This window comes from Crocodylus siamensis, chromosome 3 (genome assembly GCF_052110815.1).
Source record: "Crocodylus siamensis isolate JL-2025a chromosome 3, ASM5211081v1, whole genome shotgun sequence".
In the NCBI taxonomy this organism is placed as follows: Eukaryota; Metazoa; Chordata; order Crocodylia; family Crocodylidae; genus Crocodylus; species Crocodylus siamensis.
Window position 1 is genome coordinate 221,854,464 of NC_143397.1, and position 25,082 is coordinate 221,879,545.

The window sequence follows — 25,082 nt, forward strand, 5'->3', positions numbered from 1 at the left end:
CAAAAGCCAGGTTCAAATGTATGGGTTTAATACCAACCATAGTAAAAAAAAGTTTGGTTGTCAGTAAAATATTTGCAGACTGTCAATTAAAAAAATGTCTTAGGTTGGCAACCCTTCTTGACTACAGCAATGGTTTTACACTATGCCCCCACCTTGGGGGGTCCATACTGACCTCCACATCCTGATAACCTTGGCTGTACCCTGCACCATGCTGCTTCCTGTAGCAAGCCCCTCAGCCCTGTGCCTGCTGGCCCTGCTATCTACCTACCTGCAACTCAACAAGCATCACAGGCAAGCAGCTAGATGCTGCAGGAGCAAAACATGTCTGGGGAGGGGAGGTGGGGAGGACAGAGGGCTTCAGCCACAAAAGCCGCAAGAGAATGTACTCTGCAGGGTGCTGCATTTCTGCTAAGGCAACAGATGCAACTGATATGCTCTGCCTGTGCACCAATCTTCTGAGGAGCTTCAATTAATAATAAGCTCAGGGCGTATTAATTTTTTATAAATATCTCTATTTTTTGATGGACTTTATAGACGGGCATCTTTAGGCTTTGGCGATGTGTAATGCCAGCCGCGAAACTGGAAGTGCTGGCAGGGAACTCTCCTCCCCCCCCCCCCCCCAGTTGCCAATCAGCCAGAGGGAGACACCCCCCCCACCCCCCCCGGTTGGCAACTCAGGGGCCACTAGTCACCCATGCCTGGTGCCCGAATTCCAATTAAAAAAAACAACAACTTTGTTTTGTTCCCTTAATCATGCAAATTATTCATTTGTCTTGTCCATCCTCTTTTCCTCACTCCTTACCATTTTTCATCAGCATGCACTCTGACCAGGTGTAGTGAAATGAACAGGTAAATGAATATTTATTTTCTGTAATTGGCTGGAAGTAGATGCCTGTAATAGCCATCCAAAGTAAATACCCACAGATCCCAAGGTAATAACCCATAGAACATTTAAAAATATGTTTCTAACAATGGCTTGGCATATATTAGACCTTTCTTCTGAAGTATAAAAAAAAATAGTAGATTTCCTTACAGTTGCTGTTTTTTTGGGTTTTAGGGTGGGTTTTTTTTGAGGGGGAGGGGTGCCAGTCTGTTTTGTTTCACAAGTGAATCATAAATATGGAATTCAAGACTTAACTATGGCTTTTTTCATGCTGGTATGAATTTAGAACCTGTGATCCTATGCACAGAAATATTTATGACTGGAGATTAAGAGTAGTGTCACTGCTTTTCAATTCAGTGTAATATATTTATGCTTTTAGATAATCAGACTATATATTTCGAAGTTCTGTGGATATTAAAAAGCCAAGTCTCTGCAATTTTTTAAGTCCTAGAGTTGCATTGTGATCAGGTTATTGAAATCAGGTCCCTGGATTCTAAGCTTTTTGCTAAAGCTGTTTGCATGTTCCTAGATCGTTTATGAACACAGTTGTAGAAGAGAAAAGTCTGGAGTTGTCGTCAGATAAAACAGAACTTCATAACTTAGTCATCAAAGGATTATTATGTTAGTGGAAGTTTGAGTTAGTAAATGTGTTTGGAACCAAAGTAACTGGAAAGTTTTCTTTGGAGCCAAGACGGGTACTTGCTTAGCCCAGGCCCTCTCTTGCTCATAGTAGAGCCCTACATGAAGATTTTGTACATTGGAGTTGTGGTAAGCCATTAGTATTTCAGTGAAAAAGACTTTCATGCTTAACTATGAAAAGTTGTTTTTTATTATTTAGTTGTTGTAGGATTTCATATGCAGCCTTGAAGTCTTTTTGGCAGCTAGGCTGTGGGGGAGGGAAATACTCACTCTTCACGTGTTTCTGGTATTAATAGTTGCTAAAATCATGAAGCAATATAAACACAATTATTTTTAATTGGTTGTTAATGCTGAATTCCAGTGAGAATAATGAGGGATCTGTATTGAAACCAAATGAATTAATGAGTAATGCTATACTGGATGCCAACCAAAAAGTGCGTAATTATTATTTGCATGAGTTAGTGAAGTATTCTGTATGCTTTAAAATATCACTGGAATATTGAAAAAAATAAGTCTAGTATTATCTGAAGGAATATTTTCTCTGAAGAATTTAATTTGAGCTGAATTACAGTCAAAATGCAGTATTATTTGAAAGACTAGAAATATAATCATATAGCTGACTTACAAAGGTCACTATGATATTTTTATATCATGTAACTTAACAGTAGTATACAGTAGCTCTTCAGATAGAGGTGATTTCTTCAGCTGCTTTTTTATCAGAGTGAATGAGACTGATAGCAGGAAATGAGCAAAATCATTTTAACTTTAGTCACTAAAGCTTTCCCAATGATTTCTGCAAAATGTTTTAATTTTCCAAGAATTATTGAGAAAATCTAGTGGATGTACCATGAAAAATTGAGTTTTTCATTGCCAAATAAAATACTCTTTTAAATTATGGGAAGAGTGAAACAGTTTTTTGGAAGTGAAAAAAAAATCAGTATATCTCTATTTATCCATTGGTGTGTAAAGTGTTAGTTTTCATATTTATATAGCCTTGCACCATTTTCCCCCTCTTCTTTGATTTCTGTTGAAATTCTGGCCTTTCTTGCAAAGTATGGTAAGCGGTACTTGAATGATACAACAACAAATGAGCTGGTTGAGAAGAATTAGATCACCCAACTTGAATGTAGGAGATTTGCATTTATCTGGTTTGGCTAGAACCACTTCTTCAGGCTTATAATCAGTGGCACCTTTCCCACTTGGGAGCCCCTTATGAAGATTTAGATTTAGTCCCTTACAAAGAAACATAATTGGTAGAATAAGAAGGCATTATATGACTGGGACCCCAGGCAGTTGAATGGTTTACACTGCCCTAATATTGCCCCTGCCTATAATAGTAACCTTATCATGCAGTTGCATCAGTGAATATATGTGTTTTGCATGTGTTAGTATGCATTCCCCATTCTCATTCCCCCTCACTTGCAATATTTCAGAAATATTTTGAAGCCTACAGATAAACACACTATGTTTTTTTAGCAGGAGGGCATTTACAGGGCTGGTGCTTAGAGAGAGCACAGACCATGTTTCACAGGGCATATGTACTGGGTCCACCTTTTGGGGCAATTTCTAGTACAGGCATACCTCGTTTTATTGCGCTTCGCTTTATTGCGCTTCGCAGATATTGCGTTTTTTACAGATTGAAGGTTTGTGGCAACCCTGCGTCGAGCAAGTCTATCGGCGCCATTTTTCCATCGGCGCCATTTTTCCAACAGCATTTGCTCACTTCGTGCCTCTGTGTCACATTTTGGTAATTCTCGCAATATTTCAAACTTTTTCATTATTATTATATTTGTTATGGTGATCTGTGATCTTTGATATTACTATTGTAACTTTTTTGGGGCGCCACGAACCGTGCCCATATAAGATGGCGAACTTAATCGATAAATGTTGTGTGTGTTCTGACTGCTCCACCGACCGGCCATTCTCCCGTCTCTCTCCCTCTCCTCGGGCCTCCCTATTCCCTGAGACACAACAATATTGAAATTAGGCCAATTAATAACCCTACAACGGCCTCTAAGTGTTCAAGTGAAAGGAAGAGTCGCACAACTCTCACTTTAAATCAAAAGCTAGAAATAATTAAGTTTAGTGAGGAAGGCATGTCAAAAGCTGAGATAGGCTGAAAGCTAGGCCTGTTGCGCCAAACAGTTAGCCAAGTTGTGAATGCAAAGGAAAAGTTCTTGAAGGAAATTAAAAGTGCTACTCCAGTGAACACACAAATGATAAGAAAGCGAAACAGCCTTATTGCTGATATGCAGAAAGTTTTAGTGGTCTGGATAGAAGATCAAACCAGCCACAACATTCCCTTAAGCCAAAGCCTAATCCAGAGCAAGGCCCTAACTCTCTTCAATTCTATGAAGGCTGAGAGAGGTGAGGAAGCTGCAGAAGAAAAGTTTGAAGCTAGCAGAGCTTGGTTCATGAGGTTTAAGGAAAGAAGCCATCTCCATAACATAAAAGTGCAAGGTGAAGCAGCAAGTGCTACTGTAGAAGCTGCAGCAAGTTATCCAGAAGATCTAGCTAAGATAATTGATGAAGGTGGCTACACTAAACAACAGAATTTCAATGTAGACGAAACAGCCTTATATTGGAAGAAGATGCCATCTAGGACTTTCATAGCTAGAGAGGAGAAGTCAATGCCTGGCTTCAAAGCTTCAAAGGACAGGCTGACTCTCTTGTTAGGGGCTAATGCAGCTGGTGACTTTAAGTTGAAGCCAATGCTCATTTACCATTCTGAAAATCCTAGGGCCCTTAAGAATTATGCTAAATCTACTCTGCCTGTGCTCTGTAAATGGAACAACAAAGCCTGGATGACAGCACATCTGTTTACAGCATGGTTTACTGAATATTTTAAGCCCACTTTTGAGACCTACTGCTCAGAAAAAAAGATTCCTTTCAAAATATTACTGCTCATTGACAATGCACCTGGTCACCCAAGAGCTCTGATGGAGATGTACAACGAGATTAATGTTGTTTTCATGCCTGCTAACACAACATCCATTCTGCAGCCCATGGATCAAGGAGTAATTTCGACTTTCAAGTCTTATTATTTAAGAAATACATTTCATAAGGCTATAGCTGCCATAGATAGTGATTCCTCTGATGGATCTGGGCAAAGTAAATTGAAAACCTTCTGGAAAGGAGTCACCATTCTAGATGCCATTAAGAACATTTGTGATTCATGGGAGGAGGTCAAAATATCAACATTAACAGGAGTTTGGAAGAAGTTGATTCCAACCCTCATGGATGACTTTGAGGGGTTCAAGACTTCAGTGGAGGAAGTAACTGCAGATGTGGTGGAAATAGCAAGAGAACCAGAATTAGAAGTGGACCCTGAAGATGTGACTGAATTGCTGCAACCTCATGATAAAACTTTAACGGATGAGGAGTTGCTTCTTATGGATGAGCAAAGAAAGTGGTTTCTTGAGATGGAATCTAATCCTGGTGAAGATGCCGTGAACATTGTTGAAATAACAACAAAGGATTTAAAATATTACATAAAGTTAGTTGATGAAGCAGTGGCAGGGTTTGAGAGGATTGACTCCAATTTTGAAAGAAGTTCTACTGTGGGTAAAATGCTATCAAACACCATTGCATGCTACAGGGAAATCTTTTGTGAAAGGAAGAGTCAATCGATGCGGCAAACTTCATTGTTGTCTTATTTTAAGAAATTGCCACAGCCACCCCAGCCTTTAGCAACCACCACCCTGATCAGTCAGCAGCCATCAACATCGAGGCAAGACCCTCCACCAGCAAAAAGATTACGACTCGCTGAAGGCTCAGATGATGATTAGCATTTTTTAGCAATAAAGTATTTTTTAATTAAGGTATATACATTGTTTTTTTAGACATAATGCTATTGCACACTTAATAGACTACAGTATAGTGTAAACATAACTTTTATATGCACTGGGAAACCAAAAAATTCATGTGACTCGCTTTATTGCGATATTCGCTTTATTGCGGTGGTCTGGAACTGAACCCGCAATATCTCCGAGGTATGCCTGTACTCAGAATTGCCATTGGAATTGCCACTTAGCACCAGAATTGGCCAATGCTGGCTATAAAGGGCAGGACATGAGAAAAGAAGTGAGTGCTCTTTATTGTACTATGAAACAAATCTAGCATGGAGACCCTTGCCCAGCCTGTTCACTTGTGCAGAAGAGCTGTGGCACTTTGGCCTTCTGTGGTATCTCAGTAGTCAGGACTGTTTTGTGATACTACATTGTGCTCTATGAAATAACTTTCCCTTTACAAACTGTATATCATTATGCATTTTCTATTTTCTCTAGTAATATTTTCCTTTGTGGAGAATTGAGCTGTTGAAATATATGTGCCCTTCAATGTTTATCTATTAAAATCTTAGAGCAAATACAATATGCTTCACTTAATTTTCTAAATTAGAAGGCAAAACAGTGCTTACTTCATCGGTTTATCATCACTACATGTTACTTAGCATGTGCAGGGCTTCACAAAATAGAAATCAAAATAGGAGGTGATTCTATTTCAAGAATTTGTAATAATTCCATCTCTTTAACACACGAATGTGTTCAGTATTGGCAAAAGAACACGTTGCTACCAAAACTGAAATAAGATCCTTGAAACAGAAAGGATGTTGCCATGGAAAAATGAAGTAACACACAGTGCAGCTGTGATGCATTAATGAATAGGATATTTTTTTAAAAGATCATTTGTGTTTGGTGTGGCTTGGAGGGTCCCAACCAGATGGTTTCCATGAACAGGATCTGACCCCCAGCTTGAGGACTTCTTACTGGCAGATTACTTCATTTTCTTTCCCTTGGATTGTCAGATCCTTACATTAATGCAAGATTTACTGCTACAGATTTATATTTTTTTACATAAATCAGTCACATTTTACATTAAATTCATGATCTTGGACACACAGTTTAACAGTTATTTAAAAAGTGTAAAAAGATTTATATGATAGCTTTAATATATGCTATTGATGTAGCTTTAATTTTAAGGTATTTGGATTGCATATATTTGAAAGCATTTATCTGATCAATAAAGTGATCTATAACATATATTCTTATTTTTAATCCAACATGTATTCATCAGTTTTAGGAGTCCTCTTCCCTTTCTTTACTAGAAATTATCAAGAGCCAGATATTTAGAGGCCAGATTCTGCTCTCAGATACATATGTACAAGCCCCACTGGAATTGTACAAGGAAAAATATAGCCCCATGAAAAGTACAGCAGGTGTGTTTTAGAAACCCATTTTTGAATGTACTAACTGGCATTTGCACATCTAAAATGATAATTTCCTGTGCCAACAAATGGTAATTGCCTGATTTGCACTGAAAAATATGTGCTTTGTAAACGCATTTGCTGTGATTTCCTTTGAAAAGTTGAAGGTGTCTATACTTTACATTTGTTAAGCTTTTATTTATTTACACTTTAAATTTATTTAATTTCTGTAGAAATATATTATTAGTATATAATATGTTATTATAACAGGGGTTATTGCGGGCCCTTGGCACGGCTTTATGAGCACTCGTGGTGCTCAGGCCAGGTGCCAGATGATTGGAAGATAGCCAACATGGTCCCCATCTTTAAAAAAGGGAGGAGGGAGGACCCGGGCAACTACAGGCCCATCAGTCTTACCTCAATCCTAGGGAAACTCTTTGAGAAGATCATCATGGAGCACATCTGTGATGGGCCAGCTTCAGGGATGATGCTCAAGGGCAACCGGCAAGGTTTCATTAGGGGCAGGTCATGTCAGACCAACCTGATTGTCTTTTATGATCAGGTCACAAAAGCATTGGTTGCAGGTGTCACCATGGATGTGGTCTTTCTGGACTTCAGCAAGGCCTTTGACACAGTCTCCCACCCCATCCTCATTAAAAAACTAGGCAACTGTGGCATTGATGCCTACACAGTCAGATGGATTGCAAGTTGGTGGAAGGTTCGTACTCAGAGGGTGGTGGTGGACAGGTCATATTCGACCTGGGGGGAAGTGGGCAGCGGAGTCCCCCAGGGCTTGGTCCTGGGGCCAGCACTGTTCAATCTCTTTATCAGCGATTTGGACGATGGGGTGAAAAGCAACCTGTTTAAATTTGCTGATGATACCAACATTTGGGGTGAGGTGAGCACACTAGTAGGGAGGGAAAGATTGCAGCAAGATCTGGATAGGTTACAGGGGTGGGCTAACAAAAACAGGATGCGTTTAAATACTGGCAAGTGCAGGGTGCTGTACTTTGACAGTAGTAACCAGCAGCACACTTATAAGATAGGAAATTGCCCTTCTTGAAAGCACGGAGGCAGAAAGGGATCTTGGAGTCATTACTGACTCCAAGATGAACATGGGCTGCCAATGCGAGGTCACGGTTGGCAGGGCTGCCTGGACCTTGTCGTGCATCCACAGGTGCATCTCGAGCAGGTCCAAGGAGGTGATCCTCCCCCTCTACGTGACACTGGTCAGGCCACAGCTGGAGTACTGTGTCCAGTTCTGTGTGCCCCACTTCAGGAGGGAAGTGGACAACATTGAGAGGGTCCAGAGGAGGGTCACCCGCATGATCCGGGGACAACAGGGCAGACCCTACAATGAGAGACTGTGGGACCTGAACCTGTTCAGCCTTCACAAGAGAAGGCTGAGGGGGACCTGGTGACTGTCTATAAACTCACTAGGGGGGACCAGAAGGGTGTGGGAGAGACCTAGCTTCCCCTAGCGCCCCCTGGCATAACAAGGAATAACAACCACAAGTTGTTGGAGAGTAGGTTTAGATTAGACATCCATAAGAACTACTTCACAGTTAGGGCAGCTAGGATCTGGAACCAACTTCCAAGGGAAGTGGTGCTGGCTCCTACCCTGGGGGTCTTTAAGAGGAGGCTTGATGTCTACCCAGCTGGAGTCATCTGAGCCCAGTTTTTCTCCTGCCCAAGCAGGGGGTCGGACTTGAAGATCTACAAGGTCCCTTCCGACCCTATTTCTATGATTCTACGATTATTACATATTTTGGCCCAGTTACTCCATGAATGTACAATCAAAGATAATTAACGTGCACATTAAATCAAGCTGTAGTTCCTTTTAAATAATTTAAGACATTATATTATTGCCATCTCACCTTAGTGTTCATGATAGTCTAAAATATATTTAGATAAAGAAGAGCAGTCTAAACAATTTGTATTCCAAATACAGTAGTTTACCAAATCAGGTATATATAGCTAAAAAGCTTACTGAGTTTTCAGATTCTACACACTGCTACAGAGTACATCATAAAATTTCCACTTAAACCCTGCTGTTGGTAATGTGATAAAGCATTGTATCTCATAGTTTGTGGAATTTGTGGGTTATTATTACCACATGGCTTGTATATGCTGGCAACATTTGATATTAATCATCATGAAGATACATATATAATGGATGATTTGTTATAAACTGTTTACTCAGTTACTGCATTGATAAAACAAAACTAGTCTGATCATAACTGCTTTTGTCATATATTTATCACTGCCCCATAATGGTTTGACCTGGAAACCTATTGCTAATAGACCAGAAAATGCTCTTATGTGTCACTGTAGAAGTCTTTGCATATTGACACAATGACTAATTTAACTGTTTTCAAAAATCCAAATGTGTTACATCTGTAACAATACACTGTTGCTTCTCTTCCAGTATAAATAAAGTACATTCTGCAACCTTGGATCAATAAACTACTTATCAAAGAAGTAATTAACTTCATCTTACAGCTCAAACAGCTCTAAAACTAGAAACAAACACAGACTTCATGTAACAATATATTTATTTTTGCAAAATCCTACTTATATTTTTCTACAATGAATTCTTGTCAGTTTGTCTAAGCAAAAGGGCACAAAAATGTTGAAGTAAAGATGAATATCTGTGCTCTGTTCACCAGGCTGGCAAATTATTTATGGTACCAAGGAATTCCAATCCTATTACACATCATTATTGCTCTCTTGGGGGAATATTAGCCTTGAGGGGAGAGTATTGTTGTACATTAAGTCTTGGTTATCAGTTGTAAGATATAGTTTCTTTAATTCTAAGAGTTTATCAGTTGCCAATACAAGAGTTATGGAGCAGCTAACAAAAGTATTTTTATCACAACTTCACATAATATCTCACATCCAGAATATTGGGGGAAAATGGATTGAATCTTAGTTTGTATCTGCTTAACAAAGCTTTCAAGTGTGCAAGCTGTTAAGGCTATTTGATATCCAGGTGCAGAATATTACTTGCAAGAGCCAAGTAAGACTTACAGTCTTTAGCCTACATTGCCTCTGAATTAAGAAGTCATGATGAGTTCAGTCTTTGGTTTGGGCTTACTCAGCCTTGCCAGAAATCTCTAAGGATATTGCAGAATTACCAAGTGTTTCATGGTAGACTAAGTAACTGCATTGTGTGGAAACAGAACAAAAAATTAAAGTTTCATATGAAATCACATGTACGTGTTCTGATCTGAAAGGTGACAAAAGGAGTAAAACCTCTTGGTTCCAAACTTTATGAACCTTGTTCATTGCTATATATATCTTGGTACTAATGAATGTGTCAATATTTGGCTGAGATATTTAGTTATGTTAGTTTCTGTGATGATTTAGCCTGATTTTTTTTTTTTTTATACACTTCAGTCACGGTTAACTACAAAGTAAGGGAAGAATTCACACTGAAATAAATCTTTTTGGAAAGTAACAGTGTATAAAATGCTAGTTAGTTCTTGAGCCTTAGCTAGTGCTAACAAAAGCTAATGAACTGTAAAAGGAGGAGGATTTTCTCACCTTTTTGCCAGCGGATTTCCTAACTCAGTTCTGTTTCTTGGAAAAAAGCTGTGGAAAGGTAGATAATGCTTAGCTGATGTGACTACACCTTTTAAATCACATTTGTAGACTAAAATTACACCTTTTAAAGGGTCCCCTCCCACCACCCATAGTTTACAGAAGTATAAAGCACTTGGCCTTTTCTGTTGTCCTTTTTTATAAAGCTCATCAAGTCTAGAAATATTTATAATCAATTACAATATCTGATTCTGAATTCTGATATCTAATCCTGAATTCTTTGATTCTGTGATACCATATTAGGAGAATCTGTATTATACATGTATGAATACATTGTGAGGCATTGTTGATCCATTTCTGAGAATCCTTTCCAGATCTCTCTCTCTCTCTCTCTTTTTCAGCTTGAAGTACAGTCTTGTTGTGTGTTCCTTCCAAATGACAGCCTGCATTCTCCAAGTACGATTGTATCTGGTGACATTCCAGGAACTGTCCGAAGTTGGTACCATGGGCAGGCTAGTATGCCTGGTACACTTGTTGTTTGTTTGCCCCGGATAAAGATTATGAGTGCTGGACACAAATACATGGAGCCACTGCAAGAGATACCTTTTGTTGTACTAAGACCTATTCTGGAAGAAGGTACAGTATTAGAAATGTGTAGTCCCTCCTTTTGATCATTTATACTTACATTTTATTTTGTCAGCATTTTATAGTACTATAATTATTGTCTAGTTGTTTGAATTATTGTAGCTGCTAGAACCCCTGACTGCAGACACAGGACAAAAGACAGTTCTTACCCCAGAGAGGTTACAATGGAAGCGCAAGTCAGGGGACCACAGATGATGGGAATACAAGAAAACAGCAAAATGATATTGGATAGCATGATAGGTGGCTTTCATAGCCCATCATCAGTCAAAACCATTTTGAAGACATCATGGCAATGGAGGAAAGGTATAATGAGATCCCTGAAAGCGTCCTTAAAGCCAACTGCTGCCATGCAGGAGGGTCAGCATGGAGAAGGAGTTAACGTGCTTGATTGAAAACCAGTAAGTGGGTGGTAGAGTGGTATGATGGGTTGACAGAAGGCAACATTCAATCTTTTGGCACTGAATAAGAGAAGATGAGAAGAGTAGTAGTAGTAAGAGGGTAGGCTGCCATGAGCCCTGAGAGTGAAATTAAGACAAGTAGCCTATGTTTGATAGAGAAGGAGAAGCCAAAGGAGAAAGGCAAGATGGAGGTGATCTGGTTCAAGTGATAAGCCAGCAAAATGATCTTTGCAGCAGTGTACCAGATTAAAATTGATAATGCAAGATTTCTAATTCAGTCTGCAGCCTAAAAGATTGTAAATCTCAAATAAGTGAGCTAACCTGCTTTCTTCAAGTATGATCCATGAGCTGCACAGCTGTACAAAAATGTTAAGGTTTCTGTACATGGCAGTCTGCATTTAATTAATTACTCGAATCATAAAATTATTTGGAAAAAATATTTTATGTATTTGAATTGGGATGAGCAGAAAAAACAGTTGTTTAAAGGTTTTAATAGCAATATTTAAAGACATTTTTCTCTAGTTTCAAAACACAAAATATTATCTAAATATTAAAAACCATAAAGCATATAGCATGAAAACAGAGCTAAAATCATTTATAATTGTTATTCTTGCTCCTAAGGGCCTACTAATGTACATAGTTAGAACTATGTTTTATATGATGTTTGTCTCCTCTACTCTGTAATCACCATTGCACCTTCTCCCATCCTCCACTCCCACCTGCAACAGTGAAAACAAACTGCAGTGAATTTTTGATACAAAAAATATTCTTTCTAATAGTATATCAAGCGCTATCAAATCAGAAAATAAATGCAAATGTGAAAATAAATCCTTCCTCTGATTTAGTTGACTTCTAGTGATCTTACTTGTTACATAGAATAATAGAAAGTAAATACCTATAACCAAAAATGAAACGGTTTTAAATTGTGTGTATTGTTCTCTGAACTTAAAAAAAAAAAAAAAAGTAAGAAGACACTTGAGTTTTTCAAACTCAGAATTGGAGGAACAATTCTAGTGCAAGAGATAATACCCTTGGCTGGGATAAGTCCTGTTGTAAGGAATGTATTTGTGTGTGGCTTTTCGCTCTGGGAATAATGCCAAACAGAAGTTCTCACAACCTTAATATTTTTGATTCTCTAATGGAGTTGTAGCCTTCTCCCATGCCAAACCTCCCCCAAAACAGCCTAGTGTGAACGTTTTTTCAAAGCTTTTAAGTCACCTTCTTTGTTTCCTCCTATGTAGAGGTAAGTAATTTTTATAGACTTTTATTGGGAAGGACTCTAATTTGCCTCCTACATTTAAACAAGACTCCAGGGACATAACATCATTCTTAAAACACATTACCTTATCTGTGAAGTTGTATGCATCCAGCCTTACTCTTCCTGAAAATTATTTTTGGACTGTTCATACTTTTGCAAGCAAAAATACAAGCAATGGTCCGTTGTGATTAGTTACTTTAAGACTGCTACCAGGGCACTTCCACTTTCTTATTATTTAACAGAAAGTAGCACAGTCATGCTGTCATCTAGGGATACTGCTACATTGTCAGGAAGGCTTTTTGACCTCAGTGTCAACAGACAACAGGAATAACTCATTCAGTAACCTACCTAAATCTTTCTATTTGTCTCCTAAGTTCCAACAATACTGTTTCTCTGAGAAAATGTAATTTTTAAGAATACTCTTTGTAATTACATTCAGAAGAACATATTAAGTATGGTAGTTTTATTCAGAATTCCTGTAAACAACATAGACCAAATAGCCTTCAAAATGGAGCAGAGTTTATCATGGATATAACAAAAGGATACATTACTCAGAAATCTGTTGGGTAATAAATATAAGATGGACCATCACATATATTTCTAAATAACGTTAAATATGTCATTATGATTTAAGAAGAAAGTGAGTAAGAACTAGAGAGAAGCAGCAATCCTAGATTGACTTAATTAAATTTATTAAGTATTAGGGAGTTAATAATGAGAATAATAGCAAATGCTGTTAAGGAACTGGCCAGAGTAATTTCTAAAGAAATGTTAAAAAATAATCTCTCTGTGTACACCTGTTTTTAATACCTCACCTATGATAATCATCTACATATATTGAAAATAGAGCTGCAGCAATACATTGGTCCATTTCGTATCAGCATGTAAATTGACATTATTGGCAATTGGCTTTTTGTGGCTCATGTGACCAATAATGTTGCTGATAAATGCGTGATCAAGGCCTCCATGGTGAGGGAGGAGCTGGGGCAGAGGAAGTTACTGTGATGCTGGGGCGGGGTGGGGGACAAGACGTAGCTGCAACTCATGTGGGGGAGATGGCGGGGGGAGCAGCTCCCACTTCTGTGCACACCCCTGGTGGGGAGCATGGCAGCATGTACCCCCCAGATCTGTGCATGGGGCGAGGTCAAGGCTGTGTGCTTGGGGCTGAAGGCTGCCAGCCTCTTCCTGGTGGGGGCGTGGGCTGGGGCTATGCTCAGGGCTGGTGGGGTGGGTGGCGGCAGTGCTGGGAGGGGGGCTAGGGTCAATTTTAGGGTGGCTGTTGCCTGTCACATAGCTCCCTTCCCAGCACTGCCATCTCCCACCCCATCCCCACCAGCCATGAGCACAGTCCAGGCCCAGCCCCCCTGCCCACAACAGCAGCCTGCCTTTGCCCCACACACAGATCCAGGGGGCACATGCCCCCCTGTTCCTGGGGGTGTGCACTGCTGTAGGGAATGCTCCCCCTCCCGTATTCCCCCGGATGACTTGTGACTCTGTCCTGCACCCCACCCCCCCCGGCTGTGCAGTGTTTGCCCCATCCTCACTGCCTCCCTCACCATGAGGGCTTCTATTTGCCACTACTCCTCTTCTCTCTCCACCCTGGCCCTTCCCCCCAACAGACTTACCAGCCAGATGCTGCTTTCCAAGCTTCTGGGCTGCATTTCAGTAATTGGATCAATATTAGCTGATATGGCAGATTAATAATTGGCCGTTGGTATTGGCCCAAAAATTTTTTATTGGTGCACCCCTAATTGAAAATCCCTCCCTATAATAATGGCAAAAATGGTTTATAGAAATTTATGGCTAACCATCAAAAATTGGTTCTGATAGCCAAGATTCTGGACAGTAGAATAATAATAAGGAGCTTTTCACAGCTGAAATTGTTTATTATTAGAAAAGACAACATACATTGTATGTATAGACAAATCTGAAATGAATAAAGTATGTATAGCTTAAGTGAGTAAGCTCTCATTCCCACAATACACACTGTGGCAAGGAGGAAGATTTAAGGGTTTTCCATCTCTGGGTTATCTGTATAGAAGTATATCAGTATATCAATTTGTGCTATTTTGATTTTTTTTTTTTTTCAATCTGGGATTGGCAACCTGTGATCCACAGCACATGTGCTTCAGTGGGTGGTTGGGACCTCATTCACCCTGTGCAGTGCCATGGCCAAGCATTTTGCCTGTGCTGGGCTGCATCTGGGCTGCAAAGAGAAGTGGCTGCAGCTGGAACCTGCCACTCCCTTCTGATTATCAGGGAAGCTAAAACTGCGGTTTTAAACGTGGCACCATTTTTGCCTCCCTGCCAGTCAGCAGCAAAGAGCAGGACCATCTGGGGCCCCTCAGCCCACCAGTGGTGGGGAGGGAAAATGGGGCCATATTTAAAATTGCAGTTTTTGCCTCCCTGGAGTGAGCTTCAAACAGGGCCCCTCCATCAATGGGGGGGCCGGAAAACCTGCAAGATAAAAGGACTCACAGCGCACCCCGCTTCTGCCATGAATTTGGTAGGTCCCAAACTATAGGAGCATGCAGGTGGAACTATTGATGTACACTCAAACTTAATCAAGCTAGGTTAGACCAATGCGTAGAACTTCTGTACTGTTACCTGCACACCCCCAAGGCTGGGAAAGCCCAGCAGCTTGCCTCAGCCCTAGAGCTGCACTTTTCCTGTCTGCCCCCTGGCACTGAGCTGTTTTCAGCCCCCTGGCCCCTCACTCCCCCCTCTCCCCCAGCTGAACCTCCCATCATCCCACAAGCTGTTCTCAGTGCTGCTTTTATCAGCATTTGCTACTGTCAGGAGACAAGGAAGTAATGGTGGTGGGAAGCAGGTAGGTTCAAGGGGGGGGTGTTGAATGGGCTAAAAATAGCCCCTGGTCCCCTCTCAAGCCGTCTCATGGACCCCGTGAGCCCCCTGATCCTACCAAACCCTCCCAGGCCCCAGGAACTCCCCTCAGACCCCATCTGCCCTCCGATTCCCCAGTTGCCTTCACAGATGCTGCCTGCCACCCAAATCCCCTCCAGACACCTACAGGGTTGGCAGTACCAAACCGACTTGCACGTACCAAACTGACTTGCAATGAATGAAAGGGTCCTGGGGATAATAATTGACCACAGTATGAATATGAGCCAGCTGTACAATGTTGTAGCCAGTAGGGCAAATAATACTCTGGCATGCATTAATCAATGCACCTCCAGCAAAACCAAGGAAGTGATTCTTCGGCTGTATTCAGCACCGGTGAGACCACAGCTGGAGTACTGTGACCAGTTCTGGGCACCGTTCTTCAACAAGGACGTGGACAAGTTTCAGAGAATCCAAAGAAGAGCCACCCATATGATCAGAGTCTTGCATGGCAAGCCATATGAGGAAAGGCTGAGGGATCTGGGAATCTTTAGCCTGAAGAAAAGGCTGAGAGGGGACCTGGTAGCAGCTTACCGCTATACTAGGGGAGTACAGCAAGGGTTTGGTGAGCAGGTACATCAAGGATTTGTTCACCAGGGCACCTGAGGGAAAACCAGGAGTAATGACCACAAACTCTTGGAAGATCGATTCAGGCTTAACATTAGGAAAAACTTCTTCACAGTCAGGGTGTCCAGACTGTGGAATAAGCTCCCTCCAGAGATGGTGCAATCACTTACCCTGGAAATCTTCAAGAGGAGACTAGACGGTCACCTTGCTGGAGTCACCTGACCCCCAGTTATCTTTCCTGCTTTGTGCAGGGTGCTGGACCCAGTGATCTTCCAAGGTCCCTTGTGACCTTACAGTCTGTGAATCTGAACAGACATCATCTGAAATCTCATTTGTGCCACCTTAAAATTTTTAAGTCGGCACAAATGTTGAACGAATAGAAGTCTATGAGGAACTGATTGGGTAGAGGGAAACTTTGCATTCCCTCCTGCCTCAGGCCCACAGCATGGTTCAGGGGCAGTGGGGAATGCAAGGAATTCACATTGCCCATTATCCTGAAAGATCAAGGATGAGACAAGGGGCAACATGCATTTCTCCCAGTTGAATCATCTGTTTGTTGACCCATGATAGAACAGCTGACCCACTCCATTCAGTGACATCTATTTCTAGCCTTATTCTTTGTTTTATTACACCATTGACTAAATGAACATGTGGCCAGGTTGCTACTTAAGACATGATTAACTAGTTGATCGCATCTTAAGGATAATATCTGTCAGAGGCCCTACTGACAAAAGAGCAGCAGTGCAAGTTAGAATGACTGTGTATAAATGACTGAGCTGTGCCTGTTTTGATCCAAGTTGACTACCAAGACAATCAGGCCCACCTCAAATGAAAAGTCTATTTACAGCCTCTGGTATAAAGTTCTGTTTTTTTATAGGAGTGAGAAAACTCTTAAACTGGAACAGGTGATGCATGTTCCTGAACAGCAACTCTCCTATTATAAAACTATTTAAACGTACATCTGTCCACAGCCATACATTAATACAGTTAATATGCTGACATATTAACTACATGGCTAACTGCAGTTAACATGGGTATCAATACAGTTGCTGAAATTTCTAGATACCAACTCACTATTTGTTATGAGATTGTATGGTGCTGTGCATACTACCAGTCATTTAAGTCAGGGGATTCCAAACTTTATATCTGTGAAGGGACAGCCTGTGCAAGTTGGACACACTGGAATGCCATAATGTGCTATATGTGATATTTTACTTAAATATATTCACTTTAATGAAACTTTATTAGTAAAAAAAAAATATTATGGTTACCTGAATAAGGACAGCTGTACTACAGCACTAAGCTGTTTAAGAATCTTGAAGCAAGCATAACAAAGAAATTGAATGCCTCCATTTCCCTTGCTGTCCCCACGAATCATATGTGATACTAATACATTTAGGATTACTCTTCTGTTCTACTCCCATTCCTCTTGTCTCTGGCCCAGGCAGGGCTGATCTAAGCTGCTCTTTTTTCTATATTTGATAAATTTACTTCTGGAATATCCCCAAGAGCAATGACTTTAGAAAACTAGTATTTAAACTGCTGTTATGCTAACAATTTCACTGTTGCATAACAATTTGACTGAAGGCTGCATTTTAATAGTAGCAAAATATACTGTATTTTTGGCTGTTGCTAATTTAGTGTTCAGTACTCTAACCTAATCTAACAGCATTTGCATATGTGCTTTGTTTTGAAGTCCACATGCTTAAAGTTAAATGTGTGCTGAAGTACTTCACTGGATTTAGTCAGAGTTCTCAGCACGATTTTGAGTGGTACAAACAGTGATTTCTCAACTGAAAAGCTAACTTGTACTTTAGAATAGAAACTTGCCATGTTCCTTTATGTTGCTGTCTCCACTTGTCTTTTCCATCACACAGTGTTATCAAACCAAATACAATAAACAATCCCAGTGATAATCTGCATTCGTATTTCAGAAGTTGAACTAAATTGTGGCCAAACTCTTTAACCTTCCAAGCGCAACCTTTTTGTTTTCAGAACTTTCCCAGCTGCAAGTACATCAAAACCTGAATATCTGGCTATGTTGCCCTAAAATGCTAGCTCCTTATGACTTACACTTAGAAGAAAATATAGCCCATTTATTCAGTATCTGTAGTGTAGGGTTCTCTTATGCTCTTCTATGTAACATCCTACTTGGTGCATCTAGTTGCCAACAATGAATTGGGTATTTAATAGTATCCTTTGCACCCCACCTAAAAGGGCTGAGGGATTATAGAAACATTTCCTTTATTGTTGCTTGCAAAGGATTTTGTCGCACTGTTGTGGCTTTCTATTAAGACGATAAATAATACTTTTCACTACTGCCTTCTTTTGAACAATGTGAGCACACTTTGGAATATCAATAATGTACAAATCCTCATAGCATCCCATGAAGTAATAACTTCCTCTTATAGTGGGAAAATTGAGGCAGATGGGGACTAAGACTTGCTAAAGATTACATTGGCTGTTTTTAACTGAACAGGGAATAGAATCCAGACTCCTTGAATCCCAAAAGCTTTAATTACAAGATTATTTTCTACCCCAATAATAAAAAGGAACAATTTCACACTTGTTAGAGGTCACAGGCAACTGATATTACTGCAACAAGGTAGTTAAAAAAGGAAATAAACCAATACATGTGGGAGCAAATATGTAACAAAAATGAGTTGCAGTTCTACTATTTTATCAATATGTTTTACCATGATGGGCAGATAACATGAATAGACAACATGATTGTTAGCTAAAATAATCAAAATAACACATTCAGCAGTCACCTTAGGGTGCACTTAAATTGTACAGAGATACCACCAATTACATATTAACTTCTGGTTAACTATTTGAATTAGTCTTCACAAAACATTTAAAGGTAAAATAAAGTTAATTTAAAAAAAAATTGATATTCCACATGGGAGAACACTTCTGTCAGGCTACCAGCATAGAAGAGAGCAGTGATAAATATTAAAAATACTCTGGTGTTTGAGCCAATATGCTTCCAAGAATAAATTCTATGCAGAGCCTAAAAGTGGCATTTATAAACACCAGGGCTAGTGTTACCAGATTTGCCCATCACTTTGGGGTCCACTCATTTATTACGGGTACATGCCTGGGGTCTCTATAATTTTATCAATATGCTGCTTGTGTTACTTGTGTTTCTATCTGGAGCTGTATCTCTCCCCTCTGCAAGTCCTCACCCCCCGTGGAGCTGTCTTGCAGGACTCTGTTTCAATAGGGCTGTGTTCCTCCAGCTACCAAATCAGTCAAATGCATACACACGCGCACACACAAATTAACGTGACATGCCTGACCTGGCTGGGTTGATTAGCATGGACAGGCTGACACCCTCATATGCCAGGAATCAGTTCATTAAGGTAACAATAAAATGCAGTCAGACACAAGCACACAGGTGAACAGAATACCTCTGAATCAGGCTGGGTGTCCAGATGACACCCTCATGGGCCAGCATTCAGTTCATTAGGGCATGTCTGAGCCAAACTGGGTCAATCAGCCTATACAAGCCGATCCCCTTATGTGTCTCAAATTCAGCACGTCCCAATCTTTTGCCCTAACTGTCCTAGTAGTGGTAGCCCCTTGATGAGCGGACCCTGCAGTATTTTTGGGCTTCACATGGGATCTTTGGCTTAGGTAAAAGAAGCGTCGCTGCAGAGCAAGTGGGGAAGGGGAAGCAGAGAAGGAAAAATATACCCAGTTACCACCAGTTTGACTATAAAAGTTATTTATTGCTAAGTATATGAAATTTATGATGGTACTAGTAGTAACAGGCATGGATGGAAAAACAAACAACAATTACAATAATGCCCTGATTATTTTTCCATGAGATGTCTGGGTAGTTGAAGTCTCCCATGACAACCATGCACCAAGAGTGTGCAGCCTCAGCCAGTTCCCTAGCAAATTTATGGTCCAGTTCTTGTTCCTGTTTTGGATATCTGTAGTAGACATCCTACCATTGTATCCACTTCACCATGTTGCCTCTTCCTCCAGTAGGATAATCCCTAATTCAAAGTGTTACAGGCATGGTCAAGCTCCTACTGGTTTGACACTCAGCAAACTGCTGTGTTTGGATTTGCACACACTAGGTCTATATGTTTTTGTGCTCCGTTTGTTCATGTGATCTCAGTGGGCATAAATTCTTCCCCTTGGAAGTGGGACCACAGAATCCAGCTGCCTTAGGCTCCAAAACCAGTGCCTCAAGACTTCACCCTCCTTAGAGCTCAACTCTCTTGGGCATTCTGGTATAAAGATTAATCCTTAAGAACATTCAAAAACTGATGCAAATGAGACAGACTTTTCAGAGGGATTTCTAAATCAAACACACCTTTTTTTTTTTTTTTTTAACCAGCCATGTTTCCATGTTACTGGTAAATAGAAAATGCATATAATCCATTCCCTGCCTAGGTTTCTTCATCCCTGCTGAGTATTCTGTGAGTTTTAGTTCATTTGTCTTTCTGGGACTACTGGCCCCTTGGACCTTATTTCTCTCTCTCTCTTGCTCACTCCCCCCACCCCATCAGATCATCTCCTCTGATTGCTACAGCCAGATCTGTTCATCATTGTCTGGTTTAGCTGTCAAAGGTTTCTCTCACTGGAAAGCATTTCCCTTTGTCTTTTTAAAGGCCTGGTTTAAATGGCTTTCTGCTTTTCCTCTTCTTCCATAGACAACATGGAGAGAACTAGTTGTACCTAAGTTGCAGCCACCTTAATATGCTACTAGGGCAGAGGTGGGCAATTATTTTGAGTGGAGGGCCGCTTAATACGTTTTGGCGAGCTGGCAAGGACCACATAGGTAGACCCACACCTTGACAGTTGCCCCACCCCTGGTCGCCATATTGGGACGAGAAGTCCTGCCACCTAACCCCTGACGTTTGCCACCAGAAGCCCCTCTCCCCGCCCCCAAAACTACTCCTTTTAGAAGGGGGGGTTGTCATCTTAGAACCAGAAAAAAAAAATCATACACTAAAAGTCAAACCCCTACTATAACCTAATTTAATTTTATTACAAAAAATATTTCTCATGATTTGTGTTTGTGTACTGTATATTGAAGGGATTGTATAATAACTCAAAATGAAGTCTTAGTTTTTTATATTGTGTGTGGGGATGGGAGGTGGGGCAGTGTGTGTGTGTGTGTGTGTGTGTGTGTGTGTATTGATGTATGTGGGGGGGTTGTGAGGGGGTGTGGCTGTGTGTGGGGGTATAGGGTATGTTGGGGCGTGTGTATACATCAGCGGGGGTTGTAGGAGTGGGGTATGGGTGTGTGAGGTTTGTGGGGTATGGGGATCCCTTCATACTCCCCCCACATGGTGGACAGCCACCACTACCAGCAGCAGCAGCGGACAGGGAGGGGGGAGCACTCAGGGACCTCATGCCTGGCACAGGCACTAGCGCCCAGCGGAGCACAGCTCTGGCCAGCGTTGCGTGTGGGGGCGAGGACAGCCTGCCCAGCCGCGTCTATCACGATGACTCTGTGCTGCACACCTTTAGCTTCCACACTTGCACTAGTGAAGCCGTGCTGGACTCCCTGGGGAAGCAGGGGGTGGGGCTCCCTCCACTCTTGGCAGAGTCTGCAGACCTGCTCAGCAGGGGGCGAGGGCAACATCCCCCCTTAAGGTACATAGGAGAGTGAAAGACTTAGGTGGCCTGACTAGCCTTCTGCCAAGGGAAGATTCCTACTTTACACTCTGTTGGAAGGCATAAGTAGCTAGTCCACATGCAATTGCATACAAGTGTATATGCCAGATCATAGCTGCAGGGTTGTTTTGTTGTAGCTGTATTGGTCTAAGGACATAGGCAGGCAAGATTCTTTGGATAGATGTGATATAATAGATCTCATCCAGTGCAACAAATGACCTGATAGAAAATATGTAGGAGAAACCAAACAACAGCTGAGTATCAGAATAAATGCACATGGAAAATCCATCCAAGAGAAAAAATATCCAATTACTTGTGGGTGCCCACTTCTCCCAAGTTGCTGGGTTTTTGGTTGTAGCCGTGTTAGTCTAAGGGCATAGGCAGGCAAGGTTCTTTGAGTAGATATGATATCTTTTATTAGACCAACTGAGTAGTTTGGAAAAAAAAAAGTTCTTAGCAAGCTTTCGGGCAGAGTTACCCTTCTTCAGGCATAGGAAGTCTCTGCTGGTCTGAGACTACCCCACCTTTTCTCCCTTCCCCTCTCCTCCGCTGCCCTTCCCTCCCCTACTTTTCTGCCCTTTGTCTTCATGATTTCCATATATTTCCTTTCTCCTTGATGCCTCTTTTTCACCTTGTATTATTGCCTCTGTATGTTTCCCTTTAGCCTTTTTTTTCCCTGCTTTCTTCCTCCTACCTTCCCTGCTTAACCTTTTGTTTTTCTAATTTCTAATCACTACCTATTTATATTTTCCCTGACAGCCTGTTACACTTTTAGCTCCTCTGGTTCCTGTTTTCCTCATTCAAACTATTCCCTTTTTCATAGACAGCCTCCTTTCTACCTTGTATTCTGTAATGTCTCCCTTTTTGTTCCCCTGCCACCTTCTACCTCCTCTTTCTTCCTTACCTTTTGTCTAATTTCTACCTATTTACATCTCCCTGACATTTTATCACACTTTTAGCTTCTCTCATTGCTTCAAGTTTCAGACCAGCAGAGATTCCCTATGCCTAAAGAAGGGTGACTGTGCCCAAAAGCTTGCTAAGAACTTTTTTTTCCCCAACTACTCAGTTGGTTTAATTAAAAATACCACATCTACTCTAAGAACCTTGCCTGCCACTTTTCACAAGACAATCACACCCTCTCCAGTCTCTCAGTTCTAATCCTCAAAGGGAATTTACAAAACACCTTTAACAGACAAGCCTACAAACTTTACTTCATAAATCTACTGTGTACAAAAAATCATGGACTTAATGTAGATACTGAATTTATGATACATTACAACCTGCCTGACATCTGATACCCCAGGTAACCTGCCTGCAGATGCCCACTTGCTTTCCTTCACACCTTTCCCTCCCCATCTCTATCCATTGTCTTCCTAACTTCCACTCATTTCATTTTCACAGACATGCTTGTTGTAAATTAGCTTCTTTTCTACCTTGGAGAACACATAACACCAGCAGAGTTTCCCTTTGCCTGACAAATGGTGCTTGTGCCCAAAAACTTACAATGAGCTTTTTTCCAGCTATTCAGTTGATCTAATAAAAGGTATTGCAGAAGAGCCTTGCCTGCCAGATCATAGCTGGTATTTACTTGTCTTTCTGGAATATATTCCTCACCATGCCCCAACTACCACATGAGTTATTAAAAACTGCATGAATGGTAGTGTGTGTCTGTGACAAAGGGCCTGCTTCTGTTCCCCATACACTGAAAATCAGTGGGACTACTCCAAAAGAAGAGTACTTAAATGAATATACATTGCCTTGAGATTGAAAAAAGTCTGAGTTACCCAGCCTATGTACTTACCCAAACTCAGTGTGAAAAATGCTCATTAACAATAGGAACAACAGCCCAAAGCTCTTCACACCTCATTAAGGCTCATTATCTTGCTTTGCAGAGCCCTTGTACCACTAAGAGTAGTTTTGACATTGAGGACATAGTTCAGGACTGCCTTATAAGCCTTGAAACAGGTGGCTCCTGATCAGTGTCACAAATTATAGCGAGAGAACAGTTATGTTAAAGTATAGACGATGGGGCTGAAGAGTTCTTACATACAAGCCATTTTTTTCTTACCTGATGTGCAGATAATTGATGTAATAATCGACCAATAAAATAGGATAAGCATTGTGAAAGGAATCAAAACTTGTGGCAGAGGTGATATTTTTTATTAGACCAACTAGATATTTGCCAAAAAAAATTGTTTATTGGCAAGCTTTCAGGGACAGGCAACCTTCTTCAGGTGTAAGAGATTGCAAAGATTATAAAAGTTCTCCTAGATAGAAATGAAAATTAATATTTCACAGGAGAGCTGAAGGTATGGTAAAGTATCCTATTTGCACCAATATGATTGCAACCTGGATCCTATAAGCACTGTGATATACACTTATCTGATATGCACTGTAAGTGTGGTTTGGGCTCTTAATTAAGAAAAAGTCTTTGATGCGAGGCAATATGAAGCATTCACTGTAATCAGTATAAAGTAGACATATAGGGTATGGACAAATGTACATTTGTAGTGGCTTCAAAAGGGGAAGAAGCAGCTGTTACGCTGGGACTGCATTGACTGTTACACTGGAATTTACTTGTGCATGAATCTGTAGTAATGTAAGTGACCTAGCCTTGGCCCTGAATGAAGCAAGGTTAGAGCTGGGGAATTTTGCTGCACTTAAATGGCTACAGGCTTATGTAGAGGTAGTGTTTACAAGTATAACAGCTGGTGTAAAATTACATATGCCCCCCCCAGCACCTCCTTCTCCTCTTTTGAAGTCACTGTAAATGTACATTTCTTCATACCTTTATTTACCTAGTTGTGATGTATTCAGGTGGATTTTAAAAGTATAATTCTGAGAAATCAAGTAAATCAACAAAATATATTTTCCTTTTATGTCTTGTTTTCCAGGATTTTTTGTGATCTGAGCTGAAAATTCAAACTGGATTTCAATTATAAAATAATGTTAGTGTTAATCTTCAGGCATAATGTCTAACAGGATCTTGTATTAGAGCTTAGGGCCCGATCCATTGCCCAATAAAAGCTTCCATGAACTTGAGATCCACTGTGGTAGGAATTTATTTGATCTCTTTCTATTTCTGTCCCTTTGAGAAAAAAAAATGCAACAAAATTAATTAACTTTTTTTGTTCCTTTTTTTTTTTTTTAATCATTAGGAGATGCTTTCCCTTGGACTATTAGCCTGCATCATTTCAGTGTATATACTCTTCTTGGACAACAAATGACACTTAATTTAGTGGAACCCATGGGCTGCACTTCTACACTCGCTGTCACGTCACAAAAACTGGTTGCTTCAGGGTCAGAATACAGACACTCGTTTGTTGTCTGCCTCCACGTCGACCTTGAGTCACTTGAAATAAAATGCTCAAACCCCCAGGTTGGTCCATTTAATTGATTTATGAA

The 25,082-nt window shown here is 40.7% G+C and overlaps 1 protein-coding gene across 4 annotated transcripts in view; it reads left to right on the forward strand.

Annotated features, from left to right (window-relative positions):
- VPS13B (vacuolar protein sorting 13 homolog B) overlaps positions 1–25,082 on the forward strand; it is an 883,845-nt gene that overhangs the window by 468,279 nt on the left and 390,484 nt on the right. For all 4 annotated transcript variants that reach the window (XM_090040420.1, XM_090040419.1, XM_090040417.1 and 1 more), the window contains 2 exons: positions 10,670–10,904; positions 24,836–25,056. In XM_090040420.1, the coding sequence (XP_089896546.1) occupies positions 10,670–10,904; positions 24,836–25,056 (456 nt within the window). The remainder of the gene's footprint in view (positions 1–10,669; positions 10,905–24,835; positions 25,057–25,082) is intronic.